At 41.2% G+C, this 18,506-nt stretch overlaps 1 protein-coding gene across 1 annotated transcript in view; it reads right to left on the bottom strand.

Annotated features, from left to right (window-relative positions):
- The window catches only part of ITGA8 (integrin subunit alpha 8), a 170,773-nt gene that overhangs the window by 46,291 nt on the left and 105,976 nt on the right, over nt 1-18,506 (bottom strand). The window contains exons 20-23 of the mRNA XM_021064834.1: nt 17,051-17,198; nt 11,155-11,247; nt 6,286-6,365; nt 829-909 (exon numbers count right to left, since the gene is read on the bottom strand). Of these exons, the coding sequence (XP_020920493.1) occupies nt 829-909; nt 6,286-6,365; nt 11,155-11,247; nt 17,051-17,198 (402 nt within the window). The remainder of the gene's footprint in view (nt 1-828; nt 910-6,285; nt 6,366-11,154; nt 11,248-17,050; nt 17,199-18,506) is intronic.

Genomic DNA, 18,506 nt, shown 5'->3' with positions numbered 1-18,506 from the left:
GGACCAGCAGTAAAAGAATGTGTAATGACAAAGGCTCTGAGTGCAGAAATCTATAGTTGCCATCACAGAGGAGAGCGACCGACTCAGGGCTCAGGACCTACGGAAAAGCAAAGGGAACTGGGAATTCTGGAGCCTCGGTGACAATTCAGCCTGAAATACCAGTTGACATTTTCATCCAAGCCCGTGACTGTTCTGATGAAACAAGAATTCTAATAAAAATCAACAAAGTTCACACTTGGTACAAGATGAGAACTACGTGCCGTCCAGTTCCGATTTCTGCCCCCACCCCAGGCACAGACTCCCAGATGGTATTTATTCCAAGCCTTTTCCTTGATCATTTGCCTCCTGTCTCTCAAATGCTAATGCAATGTCTTCAAAGAACAGGAGATGGAAGGAAAAAGGCACAAAGTGTAGATCCCATCACATCTAAAAGCCGTTTCTTAAACTGGTATGGGTGAGGCTGGATTGTCATTATGCCAAAAATAATTACAAGGGAAGTAATAAGACTTGTAAGCGATCACGTGGTGGCCTATTTTATCGGGCTACTTAGCACTAGTTTTTATAGTTTGATCACTGAGCTGTCAATGTGGGGAATAAAGTGATCTCTGATTTTGATGGCCTTTAGCGTTATCACACAGGGTTTACCCCACTTTCCAAGGAAAAGCTATTGATGGATTGCAAAGAATGAAACTCTACAACCACAAGGTACTGTGATCTCTAAGACATTAGGATAATTCTATACAGTTTTCATTAATATTTTATCCATAGCTCATTCTGAGAAAGCTATTATTATAGTATAACTGCTACAATATCTTGTTTATTACTTACCCTCTTATTTCCACTTGAGCTACAGCCGTGATGTTGATCTGCAGGCTCACAAGATTGCTGTCTGGGTTGTCCTTGTTGGAACTAAAACACAGTGGCATATGATGTAAACGTAGTTGCTCACACTTGTTACCACAATAGACAATCATAAAAAAACCTTCCGTATATCACAGGAGCAACATCCACTGCCAGTATGATGGTTGAGAAAACAAAGGCATATCCATTCTACAAAACCATAGTAGGCATTTGGAAATGGACATGCTCAGATCCTCTTTGATCAAAACTAATGTCATAACTTTCCACGAGGAGACACTGAAAACACAATAGATTTCTGGAGATGCCAACCCTTGGTTTCAATGGCTAAACCCAAAAGGCAATGAGCTTCCACTTGGGACACATTCCTTAACTACTCTGTGTATCAAGTTCATTGCCCATCAAATGGGAAAGGACAGCACAGCCAACTCCTGATTTTCCATGCAAAAACTCGCATGAATAATCCAAGAGCAGCCCAGAACAGAAAAAAACATTTGTGTTGGGCTCTGTAAGGTACCATACCATACTTGTTCTGGCAGTAAATTTCTCTTCCTTATGGTTTCTTTTCTTAAGTAATTTCAAATAAGTGTACTTTACTGGGTGCTCACTGGCTGACTAGGGTGAAAGGGGAGGGGTAAATTGGAAGTGCGGCCAATGGCGAGAGGAAGCAAGCCCCCAGGGAGCTGGGTGGGTCCTACAAAGGTAGTTAAGAGATAAAATAGATGTTCATCACATACATCGGAAGTCTCAACTCAGCCATAAAAAAGAACAAAATAATGCCATTTGCAGCAACATGGATGGAACTAGAGATTCTCATACTAAGTGAAGTAAGTCAAAAAGAGAAAGACAAATACCATATGATATCACTTATATCTGGAATCTAAAATACAGCGCAAATGAACCTTTCCACAGAAAAGAAAATCATGGACTTGGAGAATAGATTTGTGGTTGCCGAGGGGGAGGGGGAGGGAATGGGATGGATTGGAAACTTGGAGTTAATAGATGCAGACTATTGCCTTTGGAATGGATTAGCCATGAGATCCTGCTGTGTAGCACTGGGAACTGTGTCTAGTCACTTATGATGGAGCACGATAAAGTGAGAAGAAAGAATGTATACATATATGTGTAACTGGGTCACCATGCTGTACAGTAGAAAGTTGACAGAACACTGTAAACCAGCTGTAATGAAAAAAAAAATCATTATATATACATAAAAAAGTCTCAAGATAGAAGGCTTGTGTTGACTAATATTTCTGTGAGGAATTCCTGTTGTGGCTTAGAGGGTTAAGAACCTGAAGTAGTGTCTGTGAGACTGCGAGTTGGATCCCTGGCCTTGTTCAGTGGATTAAGGATTCAGCGTTGCTGCAAGCTGTGGCATAAGTCACAGATGTGGCTCAGAATTGGCGTTGCTGTGTCTATGGTGTAGGCCTACAGTTTCAGCTCCAATTTGAACCCCAGCCTGGGAACTTCCATATGACACAGATGTGGCCATGATAAGGAAAAAAATATTTCTTTGAACAGTGGCAAAATTATCTTCAAGTCTGCTCTTCCCTTCTCTCAAGCAAATATAATTAGATCTAAAATTTAATTTTAGGGACAACCTCTTTGCATAACAGATACCGACTCACAGACTTTGAAAAACTTATGGTTTCCAAAGGAGACAGGTTGAGGGTGGGGGAATGGGCTAGGGGTTTGGGATGGAAATGCTATAAGATTGGGTTGTGATGATTGTTGTACAACTATAAATGTGATAAAATTCATAAATAAAATTTAACTTTAGGGAGTTCCCTGGTGGCGCAGTGGATTAAGGATCACTACCATGGTAAATAAATAAATACATAGAATTTAACTGTAAAGAAATGCATGTATTAAGCCACCAGTGCTGTAAGGTAAAGCAAACATGCTCTCACGAGAGGCTGGACCAGTAGCTGGGTTTTGGGTGCAGCTGCCATTTGCATTTATTGTCTTACTGGGCTGGCACCGACATCACGCTAATATTACAAAGGATCACGCAGTGTTTAGCGAACCAGGATGGACCACCACCACTAACAGGTCATGTTTATGTTCAGGTCTCATTAACAAGAGAAAGCCTCTTCTTTTTCCATCATTGCATTTACCAGGAGTGCCATGGACAAGCTCTCACCCTGTGACGATGCTAAAGGGGTATGTTCTGACTAACTTTGGAAGCTTTCCAAATGTGGGAGCTGGAAGAGATATGCTAAAAGTCAGCTCTCACAGGAGGAGGAGACCAAACTGTTCCCACAATGCTTTTGAAAAGTCCTGTTCGATGGTATATGCTGATAAGGCAACTTAAATGGCAGACACACATAAAAGATGTAAACAGACTAATGTCAGGCTCATTTCCTGTAAAGGGGTAGTGCTGCTAAGCTCGTGATGAGCCTGGAGGGACTTATTCACCAAAGTTTGAACCCCAGTTTCCAGGCCACTTTATTATCACATCTGGGGAGGATCAGTCAACTAAAGAGGTTGTTTTTTTTTTTTTTTAAAGGCAGGATTCAGGGAATGACTAACCACTAAGAAGTTATTAAGTAATTCCATTTGTTACATACTTTGCGGTTGCAAATGCAGGACAGGGAACTCTTTAGTTTGGAAGCTTAAGTTTCATTGTTCTGCAACTCTCCTCAGACCTTGTTCTATTTTCTAGATCACTATTGTTTTGCAACAGTGGAAATTATTATTATTATTATTACTATTATTTTTAATTTTGTCATTTGGCTGCGCTCCAGGCATGGGGAAGTTTCCGACCCAGGATCAAAATCAGCACCACACCAGAGATCTGAGACAAACCAGTGACAATGCCAGATCCTTAACTATAAGGCCACCAGGGGACTTCAGCTCTGCTTTTTAAACAAATTATTGGGAATTCCCATTGTAGCTCAGCAGAAACGAACCAGACTAGTATCCTTGAGGATGCGGGTTCGATCCCTGGCCTTGCTCAGTGGGTTAAGGATCTGGTGTTGCCATGAGCTGTGGTGTAGGCTGCAGATGCGGCTCGGATCCCGCATTGCTGTGGCTGTGGTGTAGGCTGGCAGCTGCAGCTCCAATTCAACCCCTAGCCTGGGAACTTCCATGTGCCACTGGTACAGCCCTAAAAGACAAAATGAAAACAAACAAACAAACAAACAAAAACAAAACAACCCTCCCCAGCACCATCAAAAAACCCCAAATTATTGATTTGAATCCTATAAGATGAAATTCACCAAATACAAATCCAGTGAACAGCTCAGTGGCATGAAATACATTTGCAGCATTTTGTAATCAATACCTCATTTACCTTTAAAGTTTCTTTTAAGCTATCTCATAATTCTATTGCATTTGTTTCCATGTGGTTTAAAGAATACAATTTTCATGACAACACTCTGAAAGTAGAAAGAGATGTCAAGCTTTGAAATCATCTTGGAGCAGGAGTCTCTTCTGAAAAGTAGCACAAGCATGGCAGAATCAGAGGCCAGACTTGCACAGCTAATCAAAATCACCCTCCGTCACATGGGCTTTCCAGCATACTCGGCTCTGTAACCAGTGGTGTCAACAAAGTCTCCTGGTAAGAAAGGCACTGGGCTGGCTATATATAAATTTTTTTTTTTTGGCTTTTTAGGGCTGCACCTGCAGCAAATGGAAGTTCCCAGGCTAGGGGTCAAAAGGAAGCTGCAGCTGCCAGCCTACACCACAGCCACAGTGATGCAAGATACCAGCCGGCTCACTACAGCACATGGCAACGCCGGATCCTTAATCCACTGTGTGAGGCCAGGGATTGAACCTGCATATTCAAGGATACTAGTTGGGTTATTAACCACTGAGCACAATGGGAACTCCCCTGGCCGTATAATTTAGATGCATCTTCCACCTCTTTCCAGGAAGGAAATCTCCTTGGCGAATACCACTGTTAAATCCAAACAAGCAATCCATCACTGCCCTGGATGCTGAGCTATTTATACTGTCGGTGCTCGTTCTATGCAAAGAATGATGGATTTCCTCTCCACCACTCTACCCTATGTTGTGTACCAAGGATAAACATGTTTTTCACTTATTACTCTGATGCTGTATTTCTCTGTCCTTACTTGTTTCCTATTTTTGAATATTCTCTCTATGCTTCCTGTGGTCGCTGGAACATCAGCAAAATGATACAAATGTTCACTTCATCATTACTGAGCAGGCAGCTTCAAGGATGATCAGGAAGGTCTGTTTGCACGTGGGAATTGACACTGAGACCCGCTCTCCACAGAAAAGAAAATGTTTACATGTCACAGAAAGCTGGGGTGTGGAGAGACCTGTTAATGCAAACACTGGGTGACACAAAATATTTTAGGTTTATTCCTTTACAAAGCCCATGTCTCTTTGGGGTTCCATTTGCGGAAAAGGGTATTAAATGCGTGTATTGGTGGTCAATATGGTCAAAAGCTTGAGTTCAGGCTTCAGACATTTGGTTTAATTTATTTTTGGTTTAAATATACATTTACACTGAATACAAACCATCCATTAAACACTTATTTATGTTTTTGGAGCCTGCCAGCAAGGCAGGCAGATAAAATTCTCACCACTCAAATCCTTTTATCTCTACAATGTATGTTTTTGGAATTTGATGGCTTTAGTATGTTGCTATTGCCTCTCCAGGTCTTTCTGTAGTTATATAAATATATGTATTTTGGCCACTCCTGCAGCACACGGAAGTACCAGGGCTAGGGATCGAACCTGCGCCACAGCAGTGATAACCCTGGATCCTTAACCTGCTAGGCCACCAGGCAACTCCTTGCATTTCTATGTTTTTATATTTTTCAGGATGATGTTAAAATAGTCATGAGTTTCTACAGAGTATAAGGATGGAATATAATCATAGACCATTCTTTAGATAAAGGGGGATGTTTAAAATGTGACTGTTTCTATTTTCCATCAAATGCAGCACTTCATTGCTGAATTCATTATTAAATGATACCTAAAGGAAGGTTTGGGGGACGGCGTTAACAATACTATTTTGTGTCTTTTGCCCTTTTTTTTTTTTTAATGGCCATGACTATGGAAGTTCCTGGGCTAGGGAATGAATCCAAGGCACAGCTGTGACCCCGCAGATGTGACCCACACCACAGCTGTGGCACCACTGGATTTTTTAATCCACTGTGCCAGGCTCAGGACTGAATCCGTGCTTCTGCAGTGACCTGAGCTGCTGCAGCCAGATTCTTAACCCTCTGTACCACAGCAGGAAATCCTTTCCTTTGCTCCTTGATTGAACTACTTAAAATAAAAAGAAAAAAAAAAAGAAAAAAAGAAAACCTGAAATAACTGAGTAACAAAGGGAAAAGAGTCTGTAAGAAGAACTTTTACGATGAAGGGACTTGACAAGGGGCATTCATTTCACCATAGATCTCTTTAATACTGAACATGGATGATAATTCAGGCATACAAAGGTCTAACCTTCTGATTTGGAGCTCGAAGTTAATGCTCATGTTTGTTTTCTCAAGACGTGGAACTGCAAATCGGAGGCCCAAGGAAGACTGAAAAAAAAAAAAAAAAAAACCACGAAAATCAAAAGACGCCAAGTTTATTACATGGAAGGTACCTTATAAACAGCATAAAAATCTTGTCATCCCTGCAAATCCCCACCCAATTTATTTATTTTTTTAGGGCCACACCTGTGGCATATGGACATTCCCAGGCTAGGGGTTACTGGGAGCTGCAGCTGCTGGCCGACACCACAGCCACAGCAGCGCTGGATCTGAGCCTCATTTGTGACCCACACCACAGCATGCAGCAACGCAAGATCCTTAATGAATGAGGCCAGGGATTGAACCTGCTTCCTCATGGGTACTAGTCAGGTTTTTAACCTGCTGAGCCACATTGGGAACTCCCAAATCCCCCACCCTAGACTACTGTCCATTTTTCTGCTTTTATCCTGGGATCGCTGAGACTTCAGGTCCCAGGCAATTTGAGTGTCTACACATTGGGGTCCCCTCTCTTCCTTTAGTCTCATATTGACTCTTTTCCTACTACCTTATTCATGCGATAAATTAAAAACAACCTAAATACACGAGAGGAGATTGATTTAGAAAACTGTGATGCTTCCATGACATGGAGATTTATGTCATCATTGAAGTGACATCGGTGAAGCCTGTGCAGTGTGGAAAATGCTTCTAGTGTAACCATGGTCAGTAAATTAGATAGGTCACAAGGTTTTGTGCGCCAGGTGTTTTAGCTATGGTTTTAAAAGGCAACCAATGGGATAAATTACTGTGTGGGAGTGAGTGAGGGAGTCTTGTTAGAAAACAGAGATTCTTGGAGTTCCTGTCATGGCTCAGTGGTTAACGAATCTGACTAAGAACCATGAGGTTTCGGGTTCGATCCTTGGCCTTGCTCAGTGGGTTAAGGATCCACCGTTGCCGTGAGCTGTGGTGTAGGTCGCAGACACAGCTCGGATCCTGCATTGCTGTGGCTGTGGTGTAGGCTGGTGGCTACAGCTCCGATTAGACCCCTAGCCTGGGAACCTCCATATGCCTCGGGAGCAGCCCTAGAAAAGGCAAAAATACAGGAAAAAAAAAAAAAAAAAAAAGGATAGAGATTCTTAGCCTGCTGTGCCACAGGGGAACTTCCAAAGATACAAAAAAGGTGTGACAATTTCATATTGGTTAAGAGACACATATGTTCCCAACTAGAACCAAATGCCAGATCTCTGGGCATGGATTCTAAAGAGCCTTTGTTGAACCGCTATTTGTTTGTTATCCTATTTGAGAGACTTTGTGTGTTTTTACAAATCTTATCGGTGTATAAATATATTATACTACTAAAGCTATGATACGAAAATGACATTATTACTGACAGAAGTAATATGTCTGAATACAACTTTGAATGTTTTGTTAAAATAAAAAGTCACTTGAAACTTTTTTTTTTTCAATATTGAGACTGGAATAATTAGTCCTGGCAATTTATGATGCTTTTTAATATTGAAGATTGCTTTTACATTCGGAATTTTACTACCACCAGATGCGAGTATTCTTTTAAAAGTACAAAATGGAAAAGTAAATAAATCAAAGTATTTTATAACAAAGCAGAATGCAATAAAATTTGATGTGTTTAAGGGCCTTCAAGAGTGAGATAAGAAAGCTATTAGGTTTCTTCAACACTAGACCTCAGAGATAAACGAATACAAACAATTTACTTCCTTGACTTCTAAAGATTATTTGCTGGTAAAATGGATTGACATCTTTTCCAAAAGCACATTTGCAGCTAAGACCACACGGCCATTTTTACCCTCTACTTTGAACGACACTGGTGTCCAGTTTTTGTAGGGGTTATCCTTAGTTACTGATGATCTTAGATGATCTCTGGTCTTGATTTAACACTTTTAATACTGAAAAAGGAACAAGTCCCTGGTTACAGATGCTAATGCTGTTACTACCATGCCAATTTATTTCTTTCTGGCCTTAGGTAGACCTCTTCCTACCAGACTGGGTGGTTAGATCTTTTTTGAAAACTAGCCAAAGGATTTATTAGCTTCTAGATAAAAGGATTCTAACGAAAAATGTTCTAATGTCTCAGCTTGGACTTATTATTATTTTGCTTTTTTTTTTTTTTAGGACTGTACCTGCAGCATATGGATGTTCCCAGGCTAGGGGTCGAATTGGAGCTGTGGCTGCTGCCCTATGCCACAGCCACAGCCATGCCTGATTAAGCAATGACAGATCAGAGCCGAGTCTGCAACCTACACCACAGTTCATGGCAATGACAGATCCTTAACCCATTGAGTAAGGCCAGGGATCAAACCATCATCCTCATTGATACTGGTTGGGTTCATTTCCACTGAGCTACAATAGGAACTCCATATTTTATTTTATTTTATTTTATTTTATTTTATTTTATTTTAGGGTCACACCTGCGGCATATGGAAATTCCCAGGCTAGGGATAGAATTGGACCATTCTATCTTTCATGGGTTTGTTGGAAAATTTTATCTGTCATTCATTAGTTTTTATCCAATTTTTGCAGACCCGACAGAATGTGGGCTTTTTCTGAGACCTCGTTCATATCCCAGTTCTCTTCTTCAGTGTGTGTGACTTTTGGTAATTCATTTGATTTCCCTGAGTCTCAGTTTCCTCATCCATAACATTGGAGAAATACCTGACTTAGAGGATTTTAGTTGCTGCAAAAACTAAATCACACACAAAAGCACCCACTGATGGATTTATAACACAAAAGACAATCAATACAGGTTAGCTGATAAAAATCTATTACAAAAGTTTATCTTTCACTTAAATATTTACTTTTTTCTTTGACCCCCAATAGGTGAGTGAGTTTACTAGACTAAAGCTGGTCTTTTTTTTTTTTTGCTTTGTTTAGGGGCACACCCATAACACATGGAAGTTCCCAGGCTAGGGGTTGAATCAGAGCTACATCAACAGGCCTATACCACAGCCATAGCAATGCCAGATCTGAGCTTCATCTGCAGCCTACACTGCAGCTCATGGCAATGCCAGATCCCTGATCCACTGAGCGAGGCCAGGGATCGAACTCGCATCCTCATGGATACTAGTCAGATTCGTTTCCACTGTGCCAGAAGAGGAACTCCCTCTTTCTTTTTTCTTTAAATATCCAGGATTAATGGAATGATCATCAATTGAGAGTGTAAAAAACAAACATATTATTCTAGCACAAAAGCCTAAAGTATAAACTGGAAATAGATATTACTTGATAGAAAGTTTCAAATGCTCAAATAAGCATGAGAAACACTGGCCTAGAAGATTTATTACTTTAGAACTCAGAACCTTTAAAATGCATATATGCACCTGAAAGTCTAGGAGGAGGATACAGTTGTCAGCAGTGACTACAGAACTCCCTTTGAAAGGCTTGTCTCAAAGGATTAATACTCTTTTTGGAGGACCCTTTGGGAACCTGTTCTAATGTAGACCCACATACACATTTTCATGAAAGTTTTTTCAAACAGGCATTTCATGGATCCGCATAAACATCTCATTTAAAACAAAGGTATACATATGCTTCATTTGCAACATTTAATTACACTGTACTTGCAGATTTCAGGGTTTTGTTGTTGTTGTTGTTGTTTTCTCTTTTGTCTTTTTTTAGGGCCGCAACTGTGGCATATGGAGGTTCCCAGGCTAGGGGTCTAATCAGAGCTGTTGCTGCTGGCCTACACTAGAGTCACAGCAACACCAGATCTGAGCCATGTCTGCAACCTACACTAGAGCTCACGGCAACGCCGATCCTTAACTCACTGAGCGAGGCCAGGGATCAAACCCACAACCTCATGGTTCCTAGCAGGATTCATTTTTGCTGCGCCACAACAGGAACTCCAGATTTCAGGTGTTTTTTCTTTTTTCTTCTGATTTACAACTTCATAAAAAAATGATTTCCACTGTGATATTGATTACAAGAAGCTTACTAAACTGCAATGGCATAAAATGAATTTATTGTCCACAAGGAGTCCTGAATGGAAAGTTCCCAAATCTGGAAACAAAGAAAGAAAAAGAAGGTGACTCCTTATTCTTTCATGAGCATGTTACAGATCCTTATTAACCCTTTCTTTTTTTCTTGCAACAATATTTTGCATGATTTTTCGTCAAGTAAGATGCATGGAAAATACAGACTTGGTAAAGCTGATTAAAATCTGGATCATGGTAATATTTTAACATGAAAATACTGCAAATGATATTCATATGGGAAGTATATCTAAAAGTTTAATCATCTTTGCGTTCTTAATTCTGTTATTTCTTAAATCCTTTACATTGCAGTGCTTCTTGAACTCAAAAATGGGTAGTGGCATTCAAGGAAAAAATATTTGAGAAAAAAATCTGTAATAAGAAAAATAGTGCTGGTGTTCCTGCTGTGGTGCAGTGGGTTAAGAATCTGACTGCAGTGGCTTAGGTCACTGCAGAGGCACAGGTTTGATCCCGGGCCCAAGGCATTGGGTTAAAGGATCCAGCATTGCCCCAGCTGCAGTGTAGGTCATAGCTGAGGCTCGCATTCAATCCCTGGCCCAGGAAATTTGTTTAGGGTGTGGCCATATAAAAAAAGTTCTTAGAGGTTTGCTGAGATTGAAAGATATATAAGAGTGATGTCGAAAGGGAACGCATGTGAAAGTTTTCATCATGTGTGTTTAACCGTAGATTATCCAACTGGTGCGGGTTTGATGCAAAAATCCCACTAGCCTGGGAACGTCCTGCCTGGTTGGTTTTAGCTGCTAGGTGATAAGCTGCTGAGTGCGAACTGGGCGGGGCCTTCCACTAGTTCTAAAATTCAATTAGAAATCAGTTAAGTGCATCTGGTTTTCTCTTACATTTGTTCCAGCCACCATAGGGTTCCCAAGGTCACACACCACCATTCGAGTTACATTTTCCATCTTGTACTCACAGCTCAGTGGTCGCACCCCCTGCAACGGGAAAGAACACCAGCATGGAGTTAGGGGTCAGAACAAATGACATCCTGTCGCAAAAGCAAGGCTGTGGGCCGCCAACTTTCTCTTGATCTCAAATTCCTGTGGGAGTGCCTGAGCCCAAGGATAAGCTGGGACCATTGACTCAGAAGAGAAAATTGTGAGGAAAGACCAAAGTTGAATTTTAAGAAGAAACCTATTGGATTGGTAAATACACTGATGTTGTTTGAGGAAGAAAATGTTTGGTAGCGTATGTTTAGGAACATTTTGGAAATTATTGGCACTATTGTTAAATTCAGGCCATGAAGATCCTGGCTAATTAAACATGACTTAAACAAATGAAGGCTTGCCAACGTGCAATGACAGCAAGGTATATAGATTATCATCGGACGCAATGACTCTTTGCAAGAGAATGGCTCTGAACACAAATTTCTCCACACTGTGGTTCCATTTTCAGATTGCACACTTGAATCACACTTGTAAGTTCAAGCTTACAAATACTTAAGACCGGAAGAGAACACTTTTGAGTTTACCCACTGCTTTTTGCCTCCCTCTTCCCCCATATCCTATTCTGATTAGAATGTTTAAAAACTCAAGCGTGAAGAGGTGCTGAGAACCATGAGCTAGCTGGAGGAGGTCCTAAGATCACACCCAACAAGAGGGGCAGGATACTGAGGTTTATCTTTGGACTCCTGCCCTCTGCTCATAGCCCCCTCTCCCTGTCTTCAGGATCCTCCCAGCTGCCTAGAAATCCACAGCTGGATCTCCACCCTGAGCCCTTTCCACCTTGCAAAACCAGATGTCCCTATGGTCTTGCTGTTGCCTTTGGTGGTGGCTCCATGCATTCATGCATTATTTAACTCCAACTTAAATGCTGCTGATAGACTGCCGATCAGCCTCATTCCCAAAGATGAGCTTGCCAAATGAAGACTTTCCGAAGGACCCCTTGAGAGATCCATGGAGGAGGGTTCCAAATACAAGGACTACTTCTCCATCTGTCAGCTCTACTGAAATTTCACTTAAGGAAGTCATGTGAATATTCAAGTAAAAGTTCCAGAAGCCCTCCACCTTTCCCTTCTTGTCATTTTGTTGAGGAAAACCAAAAGCCAAAACGAAACAAGGAAAAGGCAGACAAACCCAGGCATCTAATTAAATAATTGTGGGTCAATCATATGCTTTAAGAAAATAAGCTTAAGGGGGTAGAGGGATTTTATATATATTCTATCTCCAGTGTCTAGGACAATGTCAGGCTCAAAGCTGTGAATGATGTCAGAGATACAGAGCAGAAATGGCTCACAGTCTTTCCTAAGAGGAGCCTGAAATGAAATGGACAAATGCACAGCTAAGGATAGAGCCCCCCTCCTGCCATCAGCTGTTGAAAGTTCTGCTTGAACTGATGAGAAAGAAGTGAAATCTGGTTTTTGGAGGCAGCATTTAACGTGCTCTTTCCAAATAACCTGAGTGACACGTTGGTATCCTAAGGAGATAAGAAGTAGATTTTCTTTCTCTTTTCTTTCTTTGTTTCTTTCTTTCTTTTCTTTTCTTTCTTCTCTTTCTTCTCTCTCTTTCTTTCTTTCATGGCCACACCTGCTCCATATGGAAGTTCCTGGGCCAGAGTTTGAATCCAAACTGTAGGAATGCTGTATCCTTTAACCCTGTGTGTCAGGCTGAGGATCGAACCTGCGCCTCTGCAGTGATCTGAGCTGCTACAATCAGTTCTCAACCCACTGTACCATGGCAGGAACTCCAGGAAGCATGTTTTTAAAAAGCTGGTAATGTTCTCACTTCTCAAAGGAAGCTTTAGCATGTATTCAAGTTCTTAAGGATCCATAACTGACCCTAATCATACAGACATGTTCTGAGTTGGGATTATGAACTCAATCCTGAAAATGAAAACAAAAAACAAAAAACAAAACCTAGCCAAAGCTTTCCAAAAGGCCCACATGTCCCTTGACTATAATTTGAAGATTTGGTCTCTGTAGTAAATATTTTTATCTTATCTGGTTGATAAGAAGGTTGAAAGTCATATGGACATTTTTTCCCAGCTTTCTAGAAATAGCTTTTCCACATTAATCAAAGATGTTTTCTCTTCCCAAATTCCCCACCCCTTTTCTTTTTTTTAACCTTCGTACCACTCTCTGAGTGGGAAAAATAATGATTGTTTTTCTAGATATTTCTAGATTATTTTCCTCAGCTATTTGCAGCTATTATCTCAACCCATTTATAGTTTTAGAGTATTACTCATTCACTGAAAATATTACTGTGTACCTGCCACTTGCCAGGCACAGATCAAAAAAGAACCTTGTCTTCCTTGAATTTCCAATTATTTGAATAATTGTAGTAAGGAATCACAAGCAATTGCAGAAGCAATGGAAATATACAATTAGTACAATTAATCAAATGTCATGAGAGGAGAAATTCACAGTGATGGAAGAGGACGTGCACATAGAAGAAAGCAATCAAAGATGACCTCCTGGAGGCAGTGACATCTAAGCTGATGGGGGGCAGTGTAGATCAGTGGTTAGGAAAACAGGCCTGACCCCAATGAACCCATTCTACAAAACAGAAACACTCACAGACATGGAGAATGGACTTGTGGTTGACAAGGGGGAGAGGGGAGAGAGTGGGATGGCCTGGGAGTTTGAGGTTAATAGATGCAAACTATTACATTCACCATGGACAAGCAATGAGGTCCTACTGTATGGCCTACATATATGAATGTATGACTGAGTCATTTTGCGGTTCAGCAGAAATTGGCACAGCACTGTAAAGCAACTATAATACAATATTTAAAAAAAAAATTCAAGAAGACAGGCCTGGACCTAACAGTTGAGGTGCCAATTGTGGTTCTGATATGTAGTAGCTGTGTGACTTGGGGCATGTTAGTGAATTTCTCCTAAACTATAAGACAGAGATAACGATAGCCTTGCCACATCTCTAAAAAGCTGTTAAGAGGATCCAGTAGACTGAATACTTGCAAGAGTTCAGAGTGATTGCTTCGTGGATGTTAGCAGTCTCTACCATGACTGGGCTGAAGCTTGAAGGGTGAGTAGAAAGAAACCAATCAGCTAAAGGGAATCAGAGAGTAGAATTATGGAGGAAAGAGCAAGTGCGAGCTCTCCAGGGTGGGCAGGTGCACAGGTATGGCAGAAAATGAAATTCTTTCCCTCCAGAATGGGAGAGGGGGGAGATTATGCTTAGTGCCACTAAACTGTTACATTTCAAAAGGGTTAAAAAGGTACATTTTATGTTACATATATTTTATAATAATAAAAATATAAAGCACAAGAATTCCCTTGTGGTTCAGCAGGTTAAAGATCCAGTGCAACTGCGGCATGAGTTCAATCCCTGGCCCTGGAACTGCCACATGCTGCAGATATGGCCAAAAAGGAAAAAAAAAAGAGAGAGAGAGAGATAAAAGCACATAGGCATTTATTGTAGAAAATTTTAGAACAAAGGTCATTGAAAAGAGGTATAAGGGCTGGCTAAGTTAAAGTCTCTAGAACGAGAGATGACCAGAATCTACATTTTCAAAAAGATGGATGTTTTCAGCCAAAGAATAACAAAACTTACAATCAGATAATCCCTAATATTTTCCCCTTGAGAGAAGATTGTTAAAAAACAAAAACAAAACAGGAATTCCTGTCGTGGCTCCATGGTAACGAATCTGACTCGTTTCCATGAGGACGCAGGTTCAATCCCTGGCCTTGCTCAGTGGGTTAAGGATCTGGCTGTGAGCTGTGGTGTAGATTGCAGATGTGGCTCGGATCTGGCATTGCTATGGCTGTGGTGTAGGCCTGTTGATGTAGCTCTGATTTGACCCCTAGCCTGGGAACTTCCATGGCCCTAAAAAGACAAAAAAAAAAAAAAACAAAAAACCAAACCTTGAACCGCGTATAAATAAAAAAGGACACACACTTTCAAACCGCTCAAAAACAAAGGTGAAATTAGAATGTAACTTCGCCATGTCAAATTCAAGTTCTGCCCAGGGGAAAATGATGGAGGAATAGTTAAGGTCTCACTTGAGATTATGGATAATGTCTGTTGTGAGGCTGAAAGCCGGAGATAGAAGTGATCCATGTTTCCTATGTTTTCCACCCAACAAAGAGGACAGTCAACTGGGTATTTTGCTGAAAGAAGGTTTTGCATAGATACTTCATTTAATGAGGTCAGGGGTGGAGTGACACAAATAGAATTGAAATCATAATATAAGAGGAGGAGCCCTGAAACATTTTTAAAAATAACACACTTGAGCATCATTGTTTATGCATCGTTTGCATGTGAGTGTTCCTAGGTGAAGTGTTCCCACAAATTTCTTCACCAGAAACTTGTGATGATTTCGGGACCGTCAGAGATACTTGATTATTGTTCCTCTGGGTTTGTTTGTTTATTTATTTATTTTTATCCAGAAGATAATTCAACCAAAACATAAATCATGAGACTAGAAGTATGAATAGAGGATTTTCTATTCCCTACATTTGCAAATGCCTTTAAAATACCAACATCACAACAGTGGTTAGCATCTCTATAGAGGAATTATTTTTTCATTAAATTATTTCATCATTAGAATTTGCAAGTTCCCCAGAGCATGTGGTTTTTGGGAAAGTAGCAGACATTTAATAAATTTCAGTTAAATAGACACATCCATCAGCAAGAATTCGAATGGTACTCATTGTGCCATCTTTGATGTGAAGTGCAGTGTTGACTCTGAAAGTGTGAAACTTGGTCTCTGTCTTTATTTGTGAGACTGTCTATCTCTGAAGCCATGGGACTCCTTCTGTTATCTTTCAGTGTATTTATAATGGTTTTCCAGCAGAACCTGAGGATATTCTTTTTTTTACATTTTTAAAGTATAGTTGATTTACAATGTTGTGCCCATTTCTGTGTACAACAAAGTGACTCAGTCATAACACATATACATTCTTTCTCTCATATTATCTTCCATCATGTTCTGTCCCAAGAGACTGGACATAGTTCCCTGTGCTGTACAGCAGGACCTTATTGCTTAGCCATTCTAAATATAAGAGTTTGCATCTACCAACCCCAAACTCCCCATCCATCCCACTCCCTCCCTGCTCCCCCCTTGGCACCCACAAGTCTGTTCTCCTTGTCCATGAGTCTGTTTCTGCTCTGTAGATAGAGAACCTGAGGATATTCTGAGTGGAAGGATTCCTGTTCTGATAAGGAAAGGACAGAAGATGAAAACTTCACTGTCATTTTAACAAATAGTGGCATTGCTGGATGGAAATATGATGAAAACCTGGCTTTTCTTGCTCCCAGCCCCAAAAAGGTGGGCCCAGAAGAAGGGAAAAAATTGAATGTGTTTCCTCTCCAGTCCCCTGTCTAGGCTGTTTTCAGTGTTCAGCTGGCATTGGTTGGACCTTCCTCTGTAAGCAGTAATGAAAACCAGACATCCGGGACCTGCTTGAAGCATAAAGGAACTCAAGGCAAAGGCCAGAAAACAAGCCAGGGTGGGTGGGTGGGGGTTAGCTTGGGGATGCAGCTGATGGATCACATTGGAGAGCTGGCTGCTTCTTTCAGACAGCTGTCTTCCCCCCTTCAGGTCTCAATCTTTGGCCACTCCATCTCTGCACTCTGGCCAAGAAAGGGATCAATAACACTGAAGACCCTCTCTCTTCCTGGGCTCTTGCTCTTCAGCTTAACAAAATGAGGTGCGTTCTTGTTTTCTTTGATTAAAGAGGAAATTCTGAGCTCAGATGGCTTGACTTCACATGCATTTGACTGCAAAAAATATACCTAGTTCTCCCCCCGACCCCACCAGATCACCTGCAGGTATTACCTTGTTGCTGCGCTCAATCCCGACATAATCAGCCTCTTCTGGGATGGTCACGAAGAGCTCAGCTTCGTAGGCACCTTCCCCTTCATTTCTCGCATTGATGAGGAGCATAAGGTGGTTTTCATCTCCGATGATGACTTGCTGCTTATCTCTAAAAACACAGTTAAAAAAGAATCATGAGGAACTACAGGTCTCTGGATTCATGCATGTTTTATTTAAGGACTTACAAGAAGATATGGAATGCAAGACTGGGATGAAAACCAGACGGATCACCATGAGAGGGTGGTGAGAAGAATCAAAACTGGATGGGAAGGGCAGGAAAACACCCAGGGGTGTGCTGGTAAAAGATCAGCAACCAGTTCTCCAAAGGAGTGGTTACCAGTGGTGGGGGAGAGGCATAAAGGGGTGAGGGAGTGTGAGGTGCCAACTACTTGGTGTAAGATAGGCTTAAGGATGTATTGTACAACACGGGGAACGTAGCCGATGCTTTGTAATAACTATACATGGAGTGTAACCTTTAAAAACTCTATGTAAAATACCCCCAGAGTTCCTATTGTGGTTCAGCAGTTTAAGAACCTGATGATGTCTCTGCGAGGATGAAGGTTCAATCCCTAGCCTTGCTCAATGGGTTAAGAACCCAGTGTTGCTGTGAGCCGTGGTATAGGTCACAGATGTGGCTCAGATCTGCTGTGGCTGTGGCTGTGGCTGTGGTATAGGCCTGCAGCTACAGATCTGCTTTGGCCCCTGGCCTAGGAACTTCAATATGCTGCAGGAGCAGCTATTAAAAAAAAAAAGGAAAACAACCAACCAGTTCTCAGAAACAAAACAAAATAAACAAAAGCATGATGTGTGGCAGCTGCTGATGGCAGTGGTGTAAATCCTCCCACTGCAATCAAGTCAAGCTACCTACATACTTAACAGTCTGCCAGCAAAAATTCCTGAACATTTAACAATTAGCTTCCAAGTCAGAGGGAGGCAGCTTCAGCACACTGCTGACACTATCCAATAGGAGGAAGATGAGACTTGTGGGGAGAAAGGGAGAGAGAGGATTTCGAAAGTAGGATGGGAAGGCATGTGTAATGCAAAGTGGAAAGTAAGGGAGAAGAAAGAGGCAGATAAAAGATTTTAAATAGCTGATCAAGGATTTTGAGGAAATTCGATTCACTCCAAACTTCACATTGAACCAGCAATTGGAAATGCTCATTTCACTTTTGACCCTTGCTCAAAGCTCCTGCTTTGGACACTAGCTAAATAATGAAGTTTGGAAAATGTCCCCTTGAGAAGTTACCGAGACGATTCCAAACACTGGCAGTGAGATGGTTCCTGGGGTGGGAATGGATTGAGGGGGATAGGGATGAGCATGAACGTGCTTTTTCCACCATAAAATGTTTTACCTCCCAGTCCCATTTCTTTCTGCAACATAATGCAGCGCAGTTACCAGTGCTGGACTGGTGAGTGT

This window comes from Sus scrofa, chromosome 10 (assembly GCF_000003025.6).
Source record: "Sus scrofa isolate TJ Tabasco breed Duroc chromosome 10, Sscrofa11.1, whole genome shotgun sequence".
Classification (NCBI taxonomy): Eukaryota; Metazoa; Chordata; class Mammalia; order Artiodactyla; family Suidae; genus Sus; species Sus scrofa.
The sequence above is the reverse complement of the archived record's forward strand: the minus strand, read 5'-3'. Positions and strand labels throughout refer to the sequence as shown.